Below are 14863 nucleotides of genomic sequence, written 5' to 3' on the forward strand. Positions count from 1 at the left end.
CCTTCCCCTCTCCAGACCCCACTATGCTCTTTGGATGGGGGATGCCCGCCCTCACCGGGAGCTGTGACGGGGCCACCTTCCCCTCTCCAGACCCCACTATCCTCTTTGGATGGAGGATGCCCGCCCTCACCAGGAGCTGTGACGGAGCCACTTTCTCCTCTCTTTGGAGGATACCCACAGTGGGACCTGCCACATTGCACTGCTTTGCATGTCCAGCTGTGCTTGATGTAGAAAACCTTTAGTGTGGATGTGTGGACATGCCTCAGAGCCACCAGGCAGAACACAGCCGTGCCATCAGCACCCACGGCCCATGGCCTTGCAGGACCTGCCTTCCCAGCCCACCCTCAGCAGCCAGAGAGATCCCTTCAAGCACCAGTGCCTTCCTATCTCTTCTCTGTTCCTATGACCTCCAGACTCAGAAGCTCGGCGAAGTCCTGTGATTGCCAGCACCACCCTCTGGGACCCAGGCATAGCCTCCTCTCACCTGCTCTCCCTGTGGTTCCCCTCCCTGGCAGGGCTACGCCAGGCACCAACTCAGCCATGGATGCCCCGTGCCCAGAACCCTCTCTCCAAGACCCTCAGAGATCCGTCTTACTTACTTCTGGTCTCTGGCCAGTCAAGCCTTCCCCACCGTACCTGTCCCAGTGGGTAATGCCCTGAAATGTGTGGTGATCAGCCCCTTGCCCTGCGCTTTTTAGAGAATTTGTCGCTGTCTGACGTTTGCCTGTTTATCTATTTATTGCGAGTACTACCTCCCAACTGAAGGCTGAGGAGCTGGGGCTGTTTCTCTCACTGTCCACCACGGGGCCTTGTTTACAGCAGGTGCTTTGCAAATTTTGTTTGAATGGCTGTACTGAGTCATTAATGAAAGATAGAGAAAGGCAGGCAGGAAAACACTTTTAAAACTAATACCGCAGAAGATCTATGTAAAACCTCTCCAATTCTGTAATTCTATGACCTCATGAGAAAAAAAAAAATCAAAAACACCCACCTAGTGACCATGATGTAATGTACTTCTTCCTCCAGGCTGGGCGCTGCAGTTGTGCAGCTGTGCAGCTCTGCTGCCTCCGCAGACGGCTCCAGGGAGCCGCTGGAGCTGGACTCAAGCTGGTGTCTCATCCAGCATGGAGGTGGCATCACTGCAGCCAGAGCCAGCAGGGGCACCGTGACCGGCATGCTTCCTCTCAGAGGCTGCCTGTACCTTCTGGAAATAGGCAATACGGCAAGCGTGGAACTCTTTCTGGATAACATAGTTCTAACTTTGAAAGTGGTTGGAAACTGCACAAACATCCAGGGTCTCATCTATGTGGGGCAAAGATTTTAGAAACTGCAGAATTTTTCTTACAAAAACATTTAAATTTAAAAAGTACAAAGAAGCGCCTGCGAGCACAGTGGCAGAAACTGTTTCCGCAGAATTCAGCCCAGGGATCCACAGTTTGGTGACCGGCACGGGATTCTCCACAGAGCACTTCCTCTCCAGAGTGTCAGAGTGCTTGAAATATTAACCATGTATTATTCCAGCCTCGGAATTTTGTGGAGGATGTAAACTTTGCCAACGAAGCTAGAGGAGAGCTTCACCCAAATTCTTACTTCCATGGAGCTCCTAATGCACACTTTCTCTTTCAGTTTAATTCATTCATGCATTTATTCCATTAACAAACATTCACTGAGACCACTGACGGTAGTTCAAGAAATTCCACTAAGTATAGAGCACGACTCGTAGATTAAAGAGGCCAGCTGGGAGACACAATATCAAATGTGAAAATTCATGTGAGACAACGCAGAGCATAAGCCTGGTAGCTACTGACATTTACTGATCTCACAGGCTCCTGAGCTACACCCCAGAGGTAGGATCTTACTGTGCCTCAGATGATGTCCAGAAATTGGTCCTTTATGCCCTTCCTGGATGATACTAAGGTGTAGCCTCAGTTTAAAACCCTTTGAACTACAGGAAAATAAAGGCAAACCACAAACAGATAAGGAAATATGGGACCTTGGCGAGCTGTCCCAGGGCCGAATCCTGGATCCCATGAGAGGGAAACAGCAGCACCCCCTGGGTTCCGGACCCTCTGCTGGCTCAGCTCACCCAGACGGGGTCCAAGGGTTTCCCTTCAGCTTTCCTCAGCAGTCATCTGGGTAGGGGACCAAATAGCCATCAGCCATTCCTGCATAATGCAATTCACATTATCAGGTCAGTTAACTGATTTACTAATTTACACCTTGCTTAATTTCATGAGGAACTGAAGCAAGTAACAAAAACGTCAAACGGAATGAGGGCGTGTCCACTGAATCCACAATCAGGGTCAAGGAACGGTAAGTCAGAATGAAGGGAAAGGAAAAGGGCACGTGTGACGCTTGCAGGCCCTTAGATTATTAATTCGAGAGCCCCAGATGTTTCTCTGAGCCGTATGGCAATCAGAGCAGCACAGAAAGCGACTTCAGCCACATTCTCCATTCTGTGGAGAAGGAGGAGATTTAGAAGCAAAAAAATGAATGTAATTGCTTTCTTAAATTTTACTAAACAGATCTTTTACTGAGCTCTAAAGCAAATGAAGAAGAATGTTAAGTGAAGCGTGTACTTTCTTGATTTTGAGTTTCTGTGTGTCTTCTTTATACATGCATATGCGTTTATTTACTTTATTCGCTTTATGGGGATATAAGTCACACACCATGCAAGTCACCCTTTAGGATGTACATTGCGGTGGCGTTCAGTAAATTTATAGGTATGTGCAGCTATCCCTCCGTTCAATTTAAAACATCTTCACCAGCCCAGAAAGCAACCCTGTGCCTTAACAGCCGTCCTCTTGCCCACCCTGACACTGAGAATCAACAATCTATTTTCCGTTTCGAGATCCACCTGTTCTGGACACTTCATTCGAATGAAATCGTACATTGCTGATCCTTTGTGACTGGCTTCTTTCCCGTGGTGTAAGTTTTTGAAGGTCCTTCCGTGGTGCAGCACATTTCTGGGCTTAACTGGTTTTAATTACTGAAAAAATTTCCATCATGCAAGTGCAGGGCCTTGCGTTTGTCCATTCGTCTGTTGGTCAGCGTTGAGGTTGTCTCCACTTTTTGGTGACTATAAGTGATGTTGCTGTGAGCATTCTTACACAGGCTTTGCCTGGATGTGTTTCGTTTCTCTTGGATGTGCACCTCAGAGTGGAATCGCTGGGGCATTTGGTGACTCTTGTGTTCAACCTGTTGAGGACCCGCCAGCCGGTTCTCCCTTCCCCAGCAGCGTGAGTTTCCAGTTTCTCCGCACCTTCATCAAGCTCTGGAACTGTGTCCTCTTACCTCTGGCCACCCCGGGGGCTTGAATGGTACCACACTTTGGTTTGGATTGCATTTCCCTACTGGCAGATGATGCAGAACGCCTTTCCGTGGGCTCTTTGGCCGTTAGGGTGTATCCTTTGTAGAAATATTCAGCTACTATGCCCATTTTTATTTGGATTTTTTATTTTATTTTATTTTAGTGGCCTCAGATTTTTTCTGCATGTAGAATTATATGTTTTATTATAATGGAGTTGTAAGATTTATATATTCGAGATTCAAGTTCCTTCTCAAATATGTGATTTTCAAAAATGTTTCCCATTCTGTGGTTGGCCTTTGCATTTTCTTGATGGCATTTTTAAAAGCACAAAAGTTTTTCATTTTAGGAAGTTCATTTTATCTATATCCTGTGTTCTAGTGACATGTCTAAGAAACCATTGCCTGCTTCACAGTCACAAAGAAATGCATCTCTGTTTTCTCCAAATAGCTTTATAGTTTTAGCCCTTTTCTGTCTTTAATCCACTTTGAGTTCATTTTTGCAGATTGTTTAAGATGAGGGGTTAAATTCATTCTTTGGTGTATAGAAACTGGGTTGTCCTAGCATTATTTGTAGAAGACACTATTCTTTCCCCCCTGGGTGACCTTGTCTTTCTCTCTTTTTTAAAATTTATTTATTATACTTTAAGTTCAGGGGTACATGTGCAGAACATGCAGGTTTGTTACATAGGCATACACATGCCTTGGTGGTGACCTTGTCTCCCTTACCAAAAGTATCAAATGTGCAGGTGCATGTCTGGACTCCCAGTTCAGTTCCATGGGTCTGTGTGTGCATCCTTGTGTGGGGCCTCGCCCTTTTGATTACTATGACTTTGTAGTGACTCTCGAGATCCTTAAGTGTGAGTCTTCCAACCTTGTTCTTCTTTCTCAATATTTTTTTCACTTCTCAGGACCTGTTGCATTTCTATATGAATTTGAGGATTAGGCTTTTGCACTTCTGAAAAATAAAAAAGCCATATGGGCTTTTTGACAGGACTTTCAGGGAATCTGTAGGTCACTTTGAGTAGTGCTGTCATCTTAACAATATTAAGTCTGGCAATCCATGAACATAGGATGTCTTTTCATTTATGTAAATCTCACTTAATTTCTTTCAGTAATGATTTTTACTGGTTTTCAGTGGATGAATCTTTCACCCTCTTTCCTCTTTCTTTCTTTCTTTCTTTCTTTCTTTCTTCTCTTTCTTTCTTAGAGACAAAGCCTTACTCTGTCACTCCAGGCTGGTGTTCAGTGATGCAAGCTCAGCTCACTGCAGCCTTGAACTCCCAGACTCAAGCAATCCTCCCACCTTAGCCTCCCAAGTAGCTAACTGGGATTACATGTGCCCACCACTGTGCCTGGATAGTTTTTGTATTTTTTGTAAAGATGTGGTTTCGCCATGTTGTCCAGGCTGGTCTCCAACTCCTCCTGGGCTCAAGTGATCCTCCCACCTCATTATCCCAAAGTACTGGGATTCCAGGCATAAGTGACTGTGCCTAGCCCTCTTTCACCTCCTTGATTATATGGTCCCAGGGGTTTTTATTGTTTTAGATGTTATTTTAAGTGGAATTGCTTTTCTTTAACTTCCTTTTTGGATTTCTCATTACTAATATATGGAAATACAACTGATTTTTTATTTTGCCCTTGTAAACTGCTCCTTTGCTGAGCAGCAGTGAAAGTGAGCATCTTTGTTTTATTCTCTTCTCGTAGGGAGAGCTTTCAGCCCTTCATCATTGAGTGTGATGTTAGCTGTAGATTTCCCATAAATGCCTATTATCTTGTTGGGGAAGCTCCCTCTAGTCCTAGCTCTCTGAGTGTTTTTATCATGAAATGATCTTGTACTTTATCAAATACCTTTTCTGTATCAACTACGTTGAGCATATGGCCTTTTCCCCTTTGTTCTATTACTGTGATTTATTACATTGATTGATGTTCCTATGTTGAACCTTCCTGCAATGAATTCTATGTAGTCATGGTGTATAAGTCTCTTCATATGCTGCTATATTTGCTAGTATTTTTGAGGATTTTTATATCTCTATTTATAAGGGATATTTATCTATAGTCTTCTTCTCTTGTAATGTTTTTATCTGGCTTTGCTAGCAGGGTAATTTTGGCCCTGATAGAATTACCACAGAATGAGCTTGGAAGCATTCCTGCCTATTCTAGTCCTTGGAAATTTTGAGAGGGATTGGTGTTAATTCTTATTTAAGTACTGATAGAATTCACCTGTGACGCCATCTGGCCCTGGACTTTTGTCAGGCATTTTTTGATTATTGATTCAATCTTTTTGTTTGCTGTTGGTCTGTTGGGATTTTCTGTTTCTTCTTGAAGTAATTTGTGTGTTTTTATGAATTTATTCATTTCATCTAGGTTATCTAATTTTTTGTCATGTGATTTTTGTAATATTCTCTTATAATCCTTTTATTTATGAAAAGTCAGTAGTAAACCTTCACTTTATTTCTGATTTTAGTAATTGGAGTTTTCTCACATTTTGAGTTTCAGCCTAGGTAAAGATTTGTCAGTTTTGTTGATATTTTTCAAAAACAAAATTTTGGCGTCATTGATTCTCTATTGTTTCTTTATTTATCTCTGTGCTGATCTTATTTCTTTCCATCTGCTAGCTTTGGGTATAGTTTTGCTTTTCTGTTTATATGAATTTTTAGATCAGCTTTTGAGTTTCTAAAGAGTAAACAACTGGGATTTGATAGGGATTGTATACAATCTGTAGATTAATTGGGGATTTTTTTTCTGTCTTAACCATATTAAGCCTTCCAATCCATGAATATGGGATGTCTTTCCATTTATCTAGATTGTTACAATTTCTGGTCAACAATGCTTTACAGGTGTCAGCATTCAAATCTCACACTTTTTGTTAAAATTTAAAAGGAATTTTTTTTAATGGGGCTTCAGATAGATTCCTTATGATGTATGATGGACCATGCCTTTCATACCATCATACAGTAAATACGGGAACAGGTTCAGTGTCTGCTTTTTACTATGATCCCCGGCCTATGTTTGCGCTTGTGTTTGACCAATGTTTTGACCTATGGCAGGGTTGGCTCCAGGGGCTCAGGGTCTGGGGGGCTTTAAGAGAATCAGGATGACCATGTGTCCCATGGGGGACTGAGGAAGGGATGGCAGAGCAGAGGGAAAGACCAGGATGGCCAAGAAAGTCAGCATGAATCCAGTACCACCAAGGCTGTCTCACCATTTTCAACAAGCTACAGTTTCTGAGGAAACGTTGCTTAGGTTTAACTACTTCAGGAAAAATACGCTATGGTAGAGTATGTCAGCTTTCATTTAGTAGCTCACTCCACGGTCCACTTTATAAAGCGTTTATTGTTCTGTTTTTTTCTTGGTTTGTTTGGTTTTGGCTTGAAGTTCATCAGGCTTCCACTTCCAGCAGGGCAATTCTTTCTACGGTGGAGGGCAGCAGAGATATATACTGAGGGTCTCCCCCTCCCTTTCCTAAGCTGAAGAAAATGCAGGCAGATAAGGCTGGATCTGAGGAGCTTCAGACAGGGAGGAGGAACTGGTGTTCCTGGTGGGGAAGGGGCCCCCATTGCCTGCAGTCAGGGGAGGGCTGGGGAGGACCCCTGTGCATGGCCTCCTCCTCTCTCCTCTCACACTAGTGGCTGCCCTGAGTGAGCCATACGCTTTCCCCAAAGCCCTGGGCTGGGATCATCACTGAGGTGTGCAGGCAGCTGGCTGGCTCAGGTCACTGCCCAGTTTGGAGCTACTCACTGGGTTTGCCCAGGAAGGTAGGGCTCCAAATACTGCCTTCCCATCCTTCAGTGACCAAGTGTGAGACGTGAGAATGCTGCCCATCCACCCTCAGTTTCCTTAGTCTGAAACAGGGTAAGGTGCTCCTCCGTGAAGGCTGCCAGAGGGTTGGAGGGAACCTCCCGGGAAGAACCTCACAAGCACAATGTGTACCCTGTAAACATTAGCTGTATTCTTCACATTTTTATTCCTACACTAACAATATGATTTTTAGAAGGAGTAGGCCAGACGTCCCATAAATGCAACAGTAAGATGTGCATTTACATTCTATTCTGAATTTGGGGAGACAGTTTTACATTCATGAATAATGACTATAATTGCTGTTTTCTCTTGCTTAATGACAAAAATGGTGTTGTGAAAAGCTGGAAGTTAGGAAACCAAGATGCTTTCTGCATTTTGTGTTTGCTACCTCATTTTCATAAAAAGAATTTACCAGCCCTAAGTATTTATTATACATTGTGCAGACCTAAAAAAACCAAAAACCTAGTGCGGTGCTCATTACACTTTCTAGTGTTGCCATTGTTTACAGCACCTTGCTATTGTCGTTATTGTGATAATATTTTAATGTATGTTTCCATGCATCCATCAGGAAATTCAGTCCTGTACAGTGGAAATGAGAATGTGCTATCAACATGTGGCATAATCAAATTTAATTCATTTCGGTTAAATTTTATCTTTTATGCTGTTCTTTTAAGGAGCCACATTCATAACATAGCTTCTAGGCTAAACGTTGGACAGAAATAGATACGTGAGTGGGGCATTAATGGGCTCGCTTTTTAATATGAAGGGAGATTAGAATTGTATTAAATTACATGTTAATGGGAAAACAAAGCAAAAGACAACAGGATGACATGCTGCTATAAAGTCTGGATTACAGCACATCGTTTTGCTATTTAGCAGTTGAATATTGAATTTCATTTGAAAACTTGCTTTTAATGATATTAAAATAATACCTAAATATTACCCCAATATATTAAAGTGCTTTCGTTATAATTTAACAATTTGAGAAAGGAAGACGCCACTGGCCCTTACCGCGTAGGCGCTCCTGCGAGACGGCGTAGGCACCTGAATATAACACAGCGAGCCTCGCTTTGAAGTTAAAGGATCTGTTTATTCTTGAATCGGAGGCTGTTTACTGTGAGAAGACGCAGGAGAGACCCCTCTGCTGCCCTCCGTGGGAGAAACAGCCCCACACCTTGCTGTCAGTCTCTGGGGACCCCTTGGGAAATCTTTCCATTCCCTTCTTCTGCATTCACTCCTGGGTGTGAGAAGCTGGTCCCTGATTTCCCAGGGACCCATGAAATCACATCCTTTCCTTATCCCATGTTTTCATAGCCATGCTGGCCTGGACGGCTGGCAGCCCTGGATCCTGAAATTGAAACTGGGGATGTTGTGAGGCCATACCTAGGACTAGTCACTTGGTAAACGTTCTCAGCCGGGTATGTTTTTTTTTCTTGCCTTGGTTACCTGGAGGGCTGTGTTGGACACGATGGGAATAGTCTCACTCCCCATCTCTCTGCTTGCTTTCCTTGGTGTCCGTGTTGCTCTGGGAGTCAGAGCAAGCGGCTCTCCGAGGGCAGGGTGTGCCGGACTCACCACAGGACTGCAGGTAGGGGTGCATCTCAGGCCGCGGGGTGACAGTGAGAGAGGAACAAGGGGGAGAGATGCTCATGGCGATGGGGGAGTGGGCAGGCAGGAAATCGTTGTGGGATCCGAGGCTTGGAGGTGGCCCAGGGCAGGGGGGTGTTGGACAAATGTGTGGGGGATCGTTTCCTTCCTGAGATGGCCATGCTCAGCGCCTCAAAGAGGCCACTTCTAACTCCTGTCCGGGTCTTTGGCCTCGAGGACAGCACACAGCAAAGTCCAGCAGTGTGGAGCTGGGTCTTGGAATCAATACAGGGACTGCGTCCAGGCCTGGGAGCAGAGGCCGGCAGAACCCGGGCAGTGACATCTAGAAATGATGGCAGCTGGGTGTGGTTAAGGCCCAGCAGACCCAGAGGGACGTGCAGACCATGGGGCAGAGGGAGGCTCGTCAGCTCCTCCGGTTATCACAGAGCTTGGTTGTCTGGTCTGAGGCTGGCACTGCTCCGGCGTGGCCCACAGCTGTCACAAGCCAGGTGGCTGTGCCTGCAGAGAGCTCGCTGTCCTAGACATGGCCTTGAGTAACAGGCCAAGGAGACTCACCTGAAAGTTAGTGGATGGGCACAGGTGCATTTGATGGGTGGAGGTAGGGGGAAAGAGGGTCAGAGGAGGAGGCCATCGTGATGGTTCTGGTGTCAAGCATGAGGGTCTGGGGCAGGAGGGGACTGAGATGGAGGCAGGTGTGGGGTTGAGGGGCGCCGCCAGGAGGAGGAAGGTGTGGGTGCAGAGACCGGGGAGCAACAGGCTGGGAGCTGTCAGATCCTCCTTCTCTGCGGGTCACTCTGGCACCCAGCTGTGTTCCCAGGGACAGGAAAGAGAAGGTATCTGCCCCTCGGCAGCTCAGTGGCCATAAGACAGGCCATGCTGTGTTGTAGCCATAGCCTCTGTCCTCCAGGATGCAGAAGGGCACGGGGAGGAGTTGGGTGGGAAGGGACAGAGCCTGGCCTCTGGGGAAGGAGACACAGCTGCCCCCCCGAAGATGGGGCCTCGAGAAAGCCCCTCCCAGGCTCACTAGCCTGTGAGGATGTGGATTGAACAAACAATTTCACAATTAATACATGTGTGTGTGTGTGTGTGTGTGTGATGCGTGAGCTTACTAGACAATATCACCCATCAAGTACCAGATGCTGTTTTTAAAACTTCTTAAGCTGTACCACAAAACAGAAATCTAAGTGAAACACAACTATGCCTTCCCCTCAAATTGTTAATTTCCTTTAATAGCACAAAATCCGGCTGTCAAGAGACCTGCTGGATCCACTAGATGCTAACTCTTGGTCATTAACCATTTGGGAACTCAGAGTTTCCTCTCTGCTCCTCACACTTTGTGATATAAAAACAACTGCCCGGCCAGACACGAAGGCTCACGCCTGTAATCCCAGCAATTTGGGAGGCTGAGGCGGCGGATCACCTGAGGTCAGGAGTTCGAACCAGCCTGACCAATATGGCAAAACTTCATCTCTATTAAAAATACAAAATTAGCTGGGCATGGTGGTGTGTGCCTGTAATCCCAGCCACTCGGGAGGCTGAGGCAGGAGAATTGCTTGAACTCGGGAGACAGGGGTTGCAGTGAGCAGAGATTATGTCACTGCTCTCCAGCCTGTGTGACAAGGTGAGACTCTCTGTCTCACAAAAACAAACAAAAAACCAAAATTAGTCGGGCATGATGGCGGGTGCCTGTAATCCCAGCACTTTGGGAGGATGACGGGGGCGGATCACCTGAGGTCAGGAGTTTGAAACCATCCTGACCAACACGGCAAAACCCCGTCTCTACTAAAAATACAAAATTAGCCAGGTGTGGTGGCACATACCTGTAATCTCAGCTACTCGGGAGGCTGAGGCAAGAGAATCGCTTGAACCCGGAAGGCAGCGGTTGCAGTGAGCTGAGATCGTGCCACTGCACTCCAGCCTGGGCGACAGCGAGACTGGGTCTCAGAAAAACAAGCAAAACTGCCCTCTCGAGTACCCAGGCCAGAAATGGACCCTGACCATCCTGACAACCCAGTCCGCGGTGGGGGTCACGTATTCCACCTGCTCGCACCGGGGGTCCCCGCCCGCGCTCCCGCTCCCGGGTGCTGAGTGACGTTTCTGTGTTTCCCCGCAGACCCGCAGTACTCATGGTCGCCCACGCAGCACTTCAATGAGGAGCGCTACTCCCCGGCGCCCAGGAGCATGAAGGGCCTCTCCGGAAGCCGGACGCAGCCGCCGCTGTGCTCGGGGCACACGTGCGGCCTGGCGCCCCCCGAGGACTGCGAGCACCTGCACCACGCGCCCGAGGCGCGGCCGCCCTACCTGCTGAGCGCCGCGGACAGCTGCCCCGGGGGGCGCCACCGCTGCTCGCCGCGCAGCTCGGTGCACTCGGAGTGCGTCCTGATGCCGGTGGCGCTGGGCGACCACGTGTCCAGCAGCACGTTCCCGCGCATGCACTACAGCTCGCACTACGACGCGCGCGACGACGGCGCGGCGCCGCGCGTGGGCGCCAAGATCAACCGCATCCCCGCCAACCTGCTGGACCAGTTCGAGAAGCAGCTGCCGCTGCACCGGGACGGCTTCCACACGCTGCAGTACCAGCGCGCGTCCGCGGCCGAGCAGCGCAGCGAGAGCCCGGGGCGCATCCGCCACCTGGTGCACTCGGTGCAGAAGCTCTTCACCAAGTCGCACTCGCTGGAGGGCTCCTCCAAGGGCAACGCCAACGGGGCCAAGGCGGACGGCCGCGCCGACGAGCCGCACCACGGCCACCACGCCAAGCACGGCAAGAGGAGCAAGAGCAAGGAGCGCAAGCCGGAGGGCAAGCCGCGGCCCGGCATGAGCAGCTGGTGGAGCTCGGACGACAACCTGGACAGCGACAGCACCTACCGGCCGCCCAGCGTGCTCAACCGGCACCACCTGGGCCCCGTGGCCCACGGCTACCCCGACGCCCTGCAGAGCCCCTTCGGGGACCTCTCACTCAAGACCTCCAAGAGCAACAACGACGTCAAGTGCTCAGCCTGCGAGGGGCTGGCGCTGACGCCGGACGCCAAGTACCTGAAGCGCAGCTCCTGGTCCACGCTGACGGTCAGCCAGGCCAAGGAGGCCTACCGCAAGAGCTCGCTGAACCTGGACAAGCCGCTGCTGCACCAGGACGCCAAGCCCGCCCTGAGGCCGTGCCACTACCTCCAGGTAAGCAGACTCCGGGAACAGCAGGTGCTGTGGTCATTATTCCCCTTCTAATTGACAGGTAACAACCGCATAAGTGTGGGGAGTGCCACGGGATGCCCTGAGCTACTACACACTCTGGGACAGCTCCGCTGAGCTGCTCACATACCCACTGCCTTAGGTACACCATCTGTCGTGGTGGGAACACGTAAAGCCCACTCTGGGTGATTTCCAAGTATGCAGTGCAGGGCTAACTGTGCTTGTCCTGCTGGCCAGTCGGTCTCTTGAGCTGGCCCCTCCTTGCTGGAATTTTGTCCTTTCACCAACATCTCCCAATTCCTCCCCATCCCCAGTCCCTCCGGTGACCACGGTTCTACTCTCTGCCTCTGTGAGTTCAGCTGTTTCAGATACCACCCTTGAGAGTGACCATGCGGCCTCTGTCTGTGTGCGCCAGGCTCATCCGGCTTTCTTTCCTCGGTGTCTCCTGGCTCATCCATGTTGTGGAGAATGGCAGGTTTCCTTCTTTCACAGGCTGAGTAGCGTCCGGTGTGTGTATACCGCATCTTCTTTATCCGTCATTTGCCGGTAGACCTGAGGGTTGACCACACGACAAGGCCTTGTGTGCAGGCCTGCAGGGATGGTGAGACGCCTCTGGGCAGCTGTCATGCGTGACTCTGGCTCACTCTGGGAGCCTCTGGAGATCCCAATTCCTCCTTGGAACCACCCCTCTAAGCACAGTGGGCCATTTTTTAAATGCCTCTAAGGCTGGAGGGTTTAACAACCGCAACAAACATAGACTAGCCGGTGTGCACGGTTTCCATGCGAAAGCTGACGGTCAGCCTCATGGAAATGGGCCGGTGACATTTGGGAGTTCACGCCCTGCACCTGACCACAGCCTCTTTAAGCTGTAAAAGGCCTCTGTGTCTCTGGGGTGTGGATTTAGTGAATTTACCAAAGGCAAAAGCAAATTAAAGAAGGTAGATTCCTAGAGCTAGCATATTGCAGAATTATCTATTTTATGTGGATTTCCTTCTCTGCTTTTGAATTGAGTTTACTGGGGAAGGCTTCTGGGAGGGACACACTACTGCTGAGGATGCCGCTGAGTAACTTCTGTCAGCCGATAGCGCTGTTAACAAAACATGCATGCACATACTTGGCATGCATGTCCTAAATCCCAGATCACTCCTGCTTGCCTAGTGCGGCAACTGTGGGCCGCGCATCAGGTTAGAGACAGACGTCTTCCAGGAGTAATGGGCCATTGGCGGCTGAGCTGACAGCGAGTCAGCTAATGGGGCGGGGCCAGCAAGCGCCGTGAGTCTTCCTGGGAGCCGTAGTGGCAAATGCTTCCACCGGCACCATCGCCGTCAGCTGGCTCCGGCATCCATGTCTCAGCAGCTCGGATTTGAAAGGAAATGCTAGCCACATTGCCTTTGCCGGCAGATTTATTCAGAGACAAAATGGCAGCTGTATAAAATGTTATTTTATAGCAATGGAAGAGGCTTATATTTTGTTTGCCTTTGGCAAACCCTAATCATATCCCAGGGTAACAGTTGTGTCTGCCTGTTTAGAGAAGCAGGGTATTTAGAATCAGGGTTCACTCTGCCCTGTCCCCTCATTGTCACAGATACACGGCTCTCTTGTTTTTGTCTGCGCCTGGGGTGGATAGCCAGTATTTCCTGAGCGAGCACTTCAGGACCTTCAGGATGCTGTCACAGCCTCCAGGTTTTGCCCCAGGGTCCCCTGCCTCCAGCCCCTCCACTTTCCACCCACCCTCCAGCTGCACCTTCTCCACAGGCCCCGTGCCCCTCGGACCTGCCTTCTCCCAGGAGCTTCTCCCACACACCTCCTCCCTGGAATACGATACTCTCCACCTCCAGCAGCGACTCCATGGTCTAGGTGTGGGGAATATCAGTCATCTGCAAAGGCGAACTGAGACAGAGTGAACCTGCGCACCGCCAGCCCTTTCAGAAGCCATCACTCCAAGACTCATCTCATCCATCTGCTCTGACGCCGCCTTCCCCTCAGGCCCCACCAGAACAAATCCCATATGACATACAGATACAACTGTCAATATGCCCGTGCTGATCTCCCAAAGATCCACGCTGAACGATGAGGACACCTTCTTTGGAAACATAACCAGCTGCGTTATCAGACATTGAAAACAATAGCTCATCAGTATTTCCGAATATCAGCCTGGTCAGGGTCACATTTCCCTGAGGGTCACTGTCACTTTTTGGCTTTTATTTAAATCAGGATCCAGAGAAAAGGCCACGTGGCAGCTGAGTGATTAGCCTCTTCATCTCATGCAGCCTGTAGGTTTCTCCTCTCTTCCTTCCCCTGGATGTTTTTCGCTTGTTTTTTTGTTTGTTTGTTTGTTGTTTGGAACCAGCTGGTTGGTCTGATTGCCTCTGTCAGAGCTCCATGCCATGGTGTCATTTCAGACCCTCTGGCCCTGTTGTTCTCCAGGTCCACAGCTGGCCACCCACTCCTGGACTTCCCTGCCCCGAGGCCTCTCCCCATACATGTATGGGACATTCCTCAGGCATGTTTCCTGGCAAGCCTGTAGGAGCCTTGAAGGCAGAGGCCAGGTCAGACCTCCCCTTTCCCTTTTCCAGGGTCCCCCCACAACTCTGCCAAGCACTGGAGAGCCAGCAGGGTGGGAAGCACCATGGGTCAGGCTGAGCTGTTGCCCCAGCAAAGACATGCAAAACCTGATGTCTTTTTATAGTAACATGTAGACAATGACAGGCTGTGATGTGACCCCGGGGAAAGGTGTGACTCCGTGGGACACAACATGGAGGCGAAATCCCCCTGGGATTCAGTGACGTGGCCACAAGACGGAGACGGGACAGGGAGGAGAAAGGGACCACCAGACCCCACACCCACCAGGAGACGGGAAAGGGAGGAGAAAGGGACCACCAGACCCCACACCCAGCAGGAGACAGGACAGGGAGGAAAAAGGGAACCACCGGACCCCACACCCACCAGGAGACAGGACAGGGAG

General features: G+C 49.3%; 1 protein-coding gene across 3 annotated transcripts in view; it reads left to right on the top strand.

The window, feature by feature from the left end:
* Nucleotides 1-14863, top strand: part of DLGAP2 (DLG associated protein 2) — a 533037-nt gene that overhangs the window by 381709 nt on the left and 136465 nt on the right. For all 3 annotated transcript variants that reach the window (XR_004263468.1, XM_032260285.1, XM_032260286.1), the window contains exon 4: nt 10829-11883. Coding sequence is in view for 2 of the 3 variants with exons in the window: in XM_032260285.1 (XP_032116176.1) it covers nt 10829-11883 (1055 nt within the window). In the remaining variant the exon portion in view is untranslated. The remainder of the gene's footprint in view (nt 1-10828; nt 11884-14863) is intronic.

This window comes from Sapajus apella, unplaced genomic scaffold (assembly GCF_009761245.1).
Source record: "Sapajus apella isolate SASKATOON/1434 unplaced genomic scaffold, GSC_monkey_1.0 scaffold116, whole genome shotgun sequence".
Taxonomy (NCBI): domain Eukaryota; kingdom Metazoa; phylum Chordata; class Mammalia; order Primates; family Cebidae; genus Sapajus; species Sapajus apella.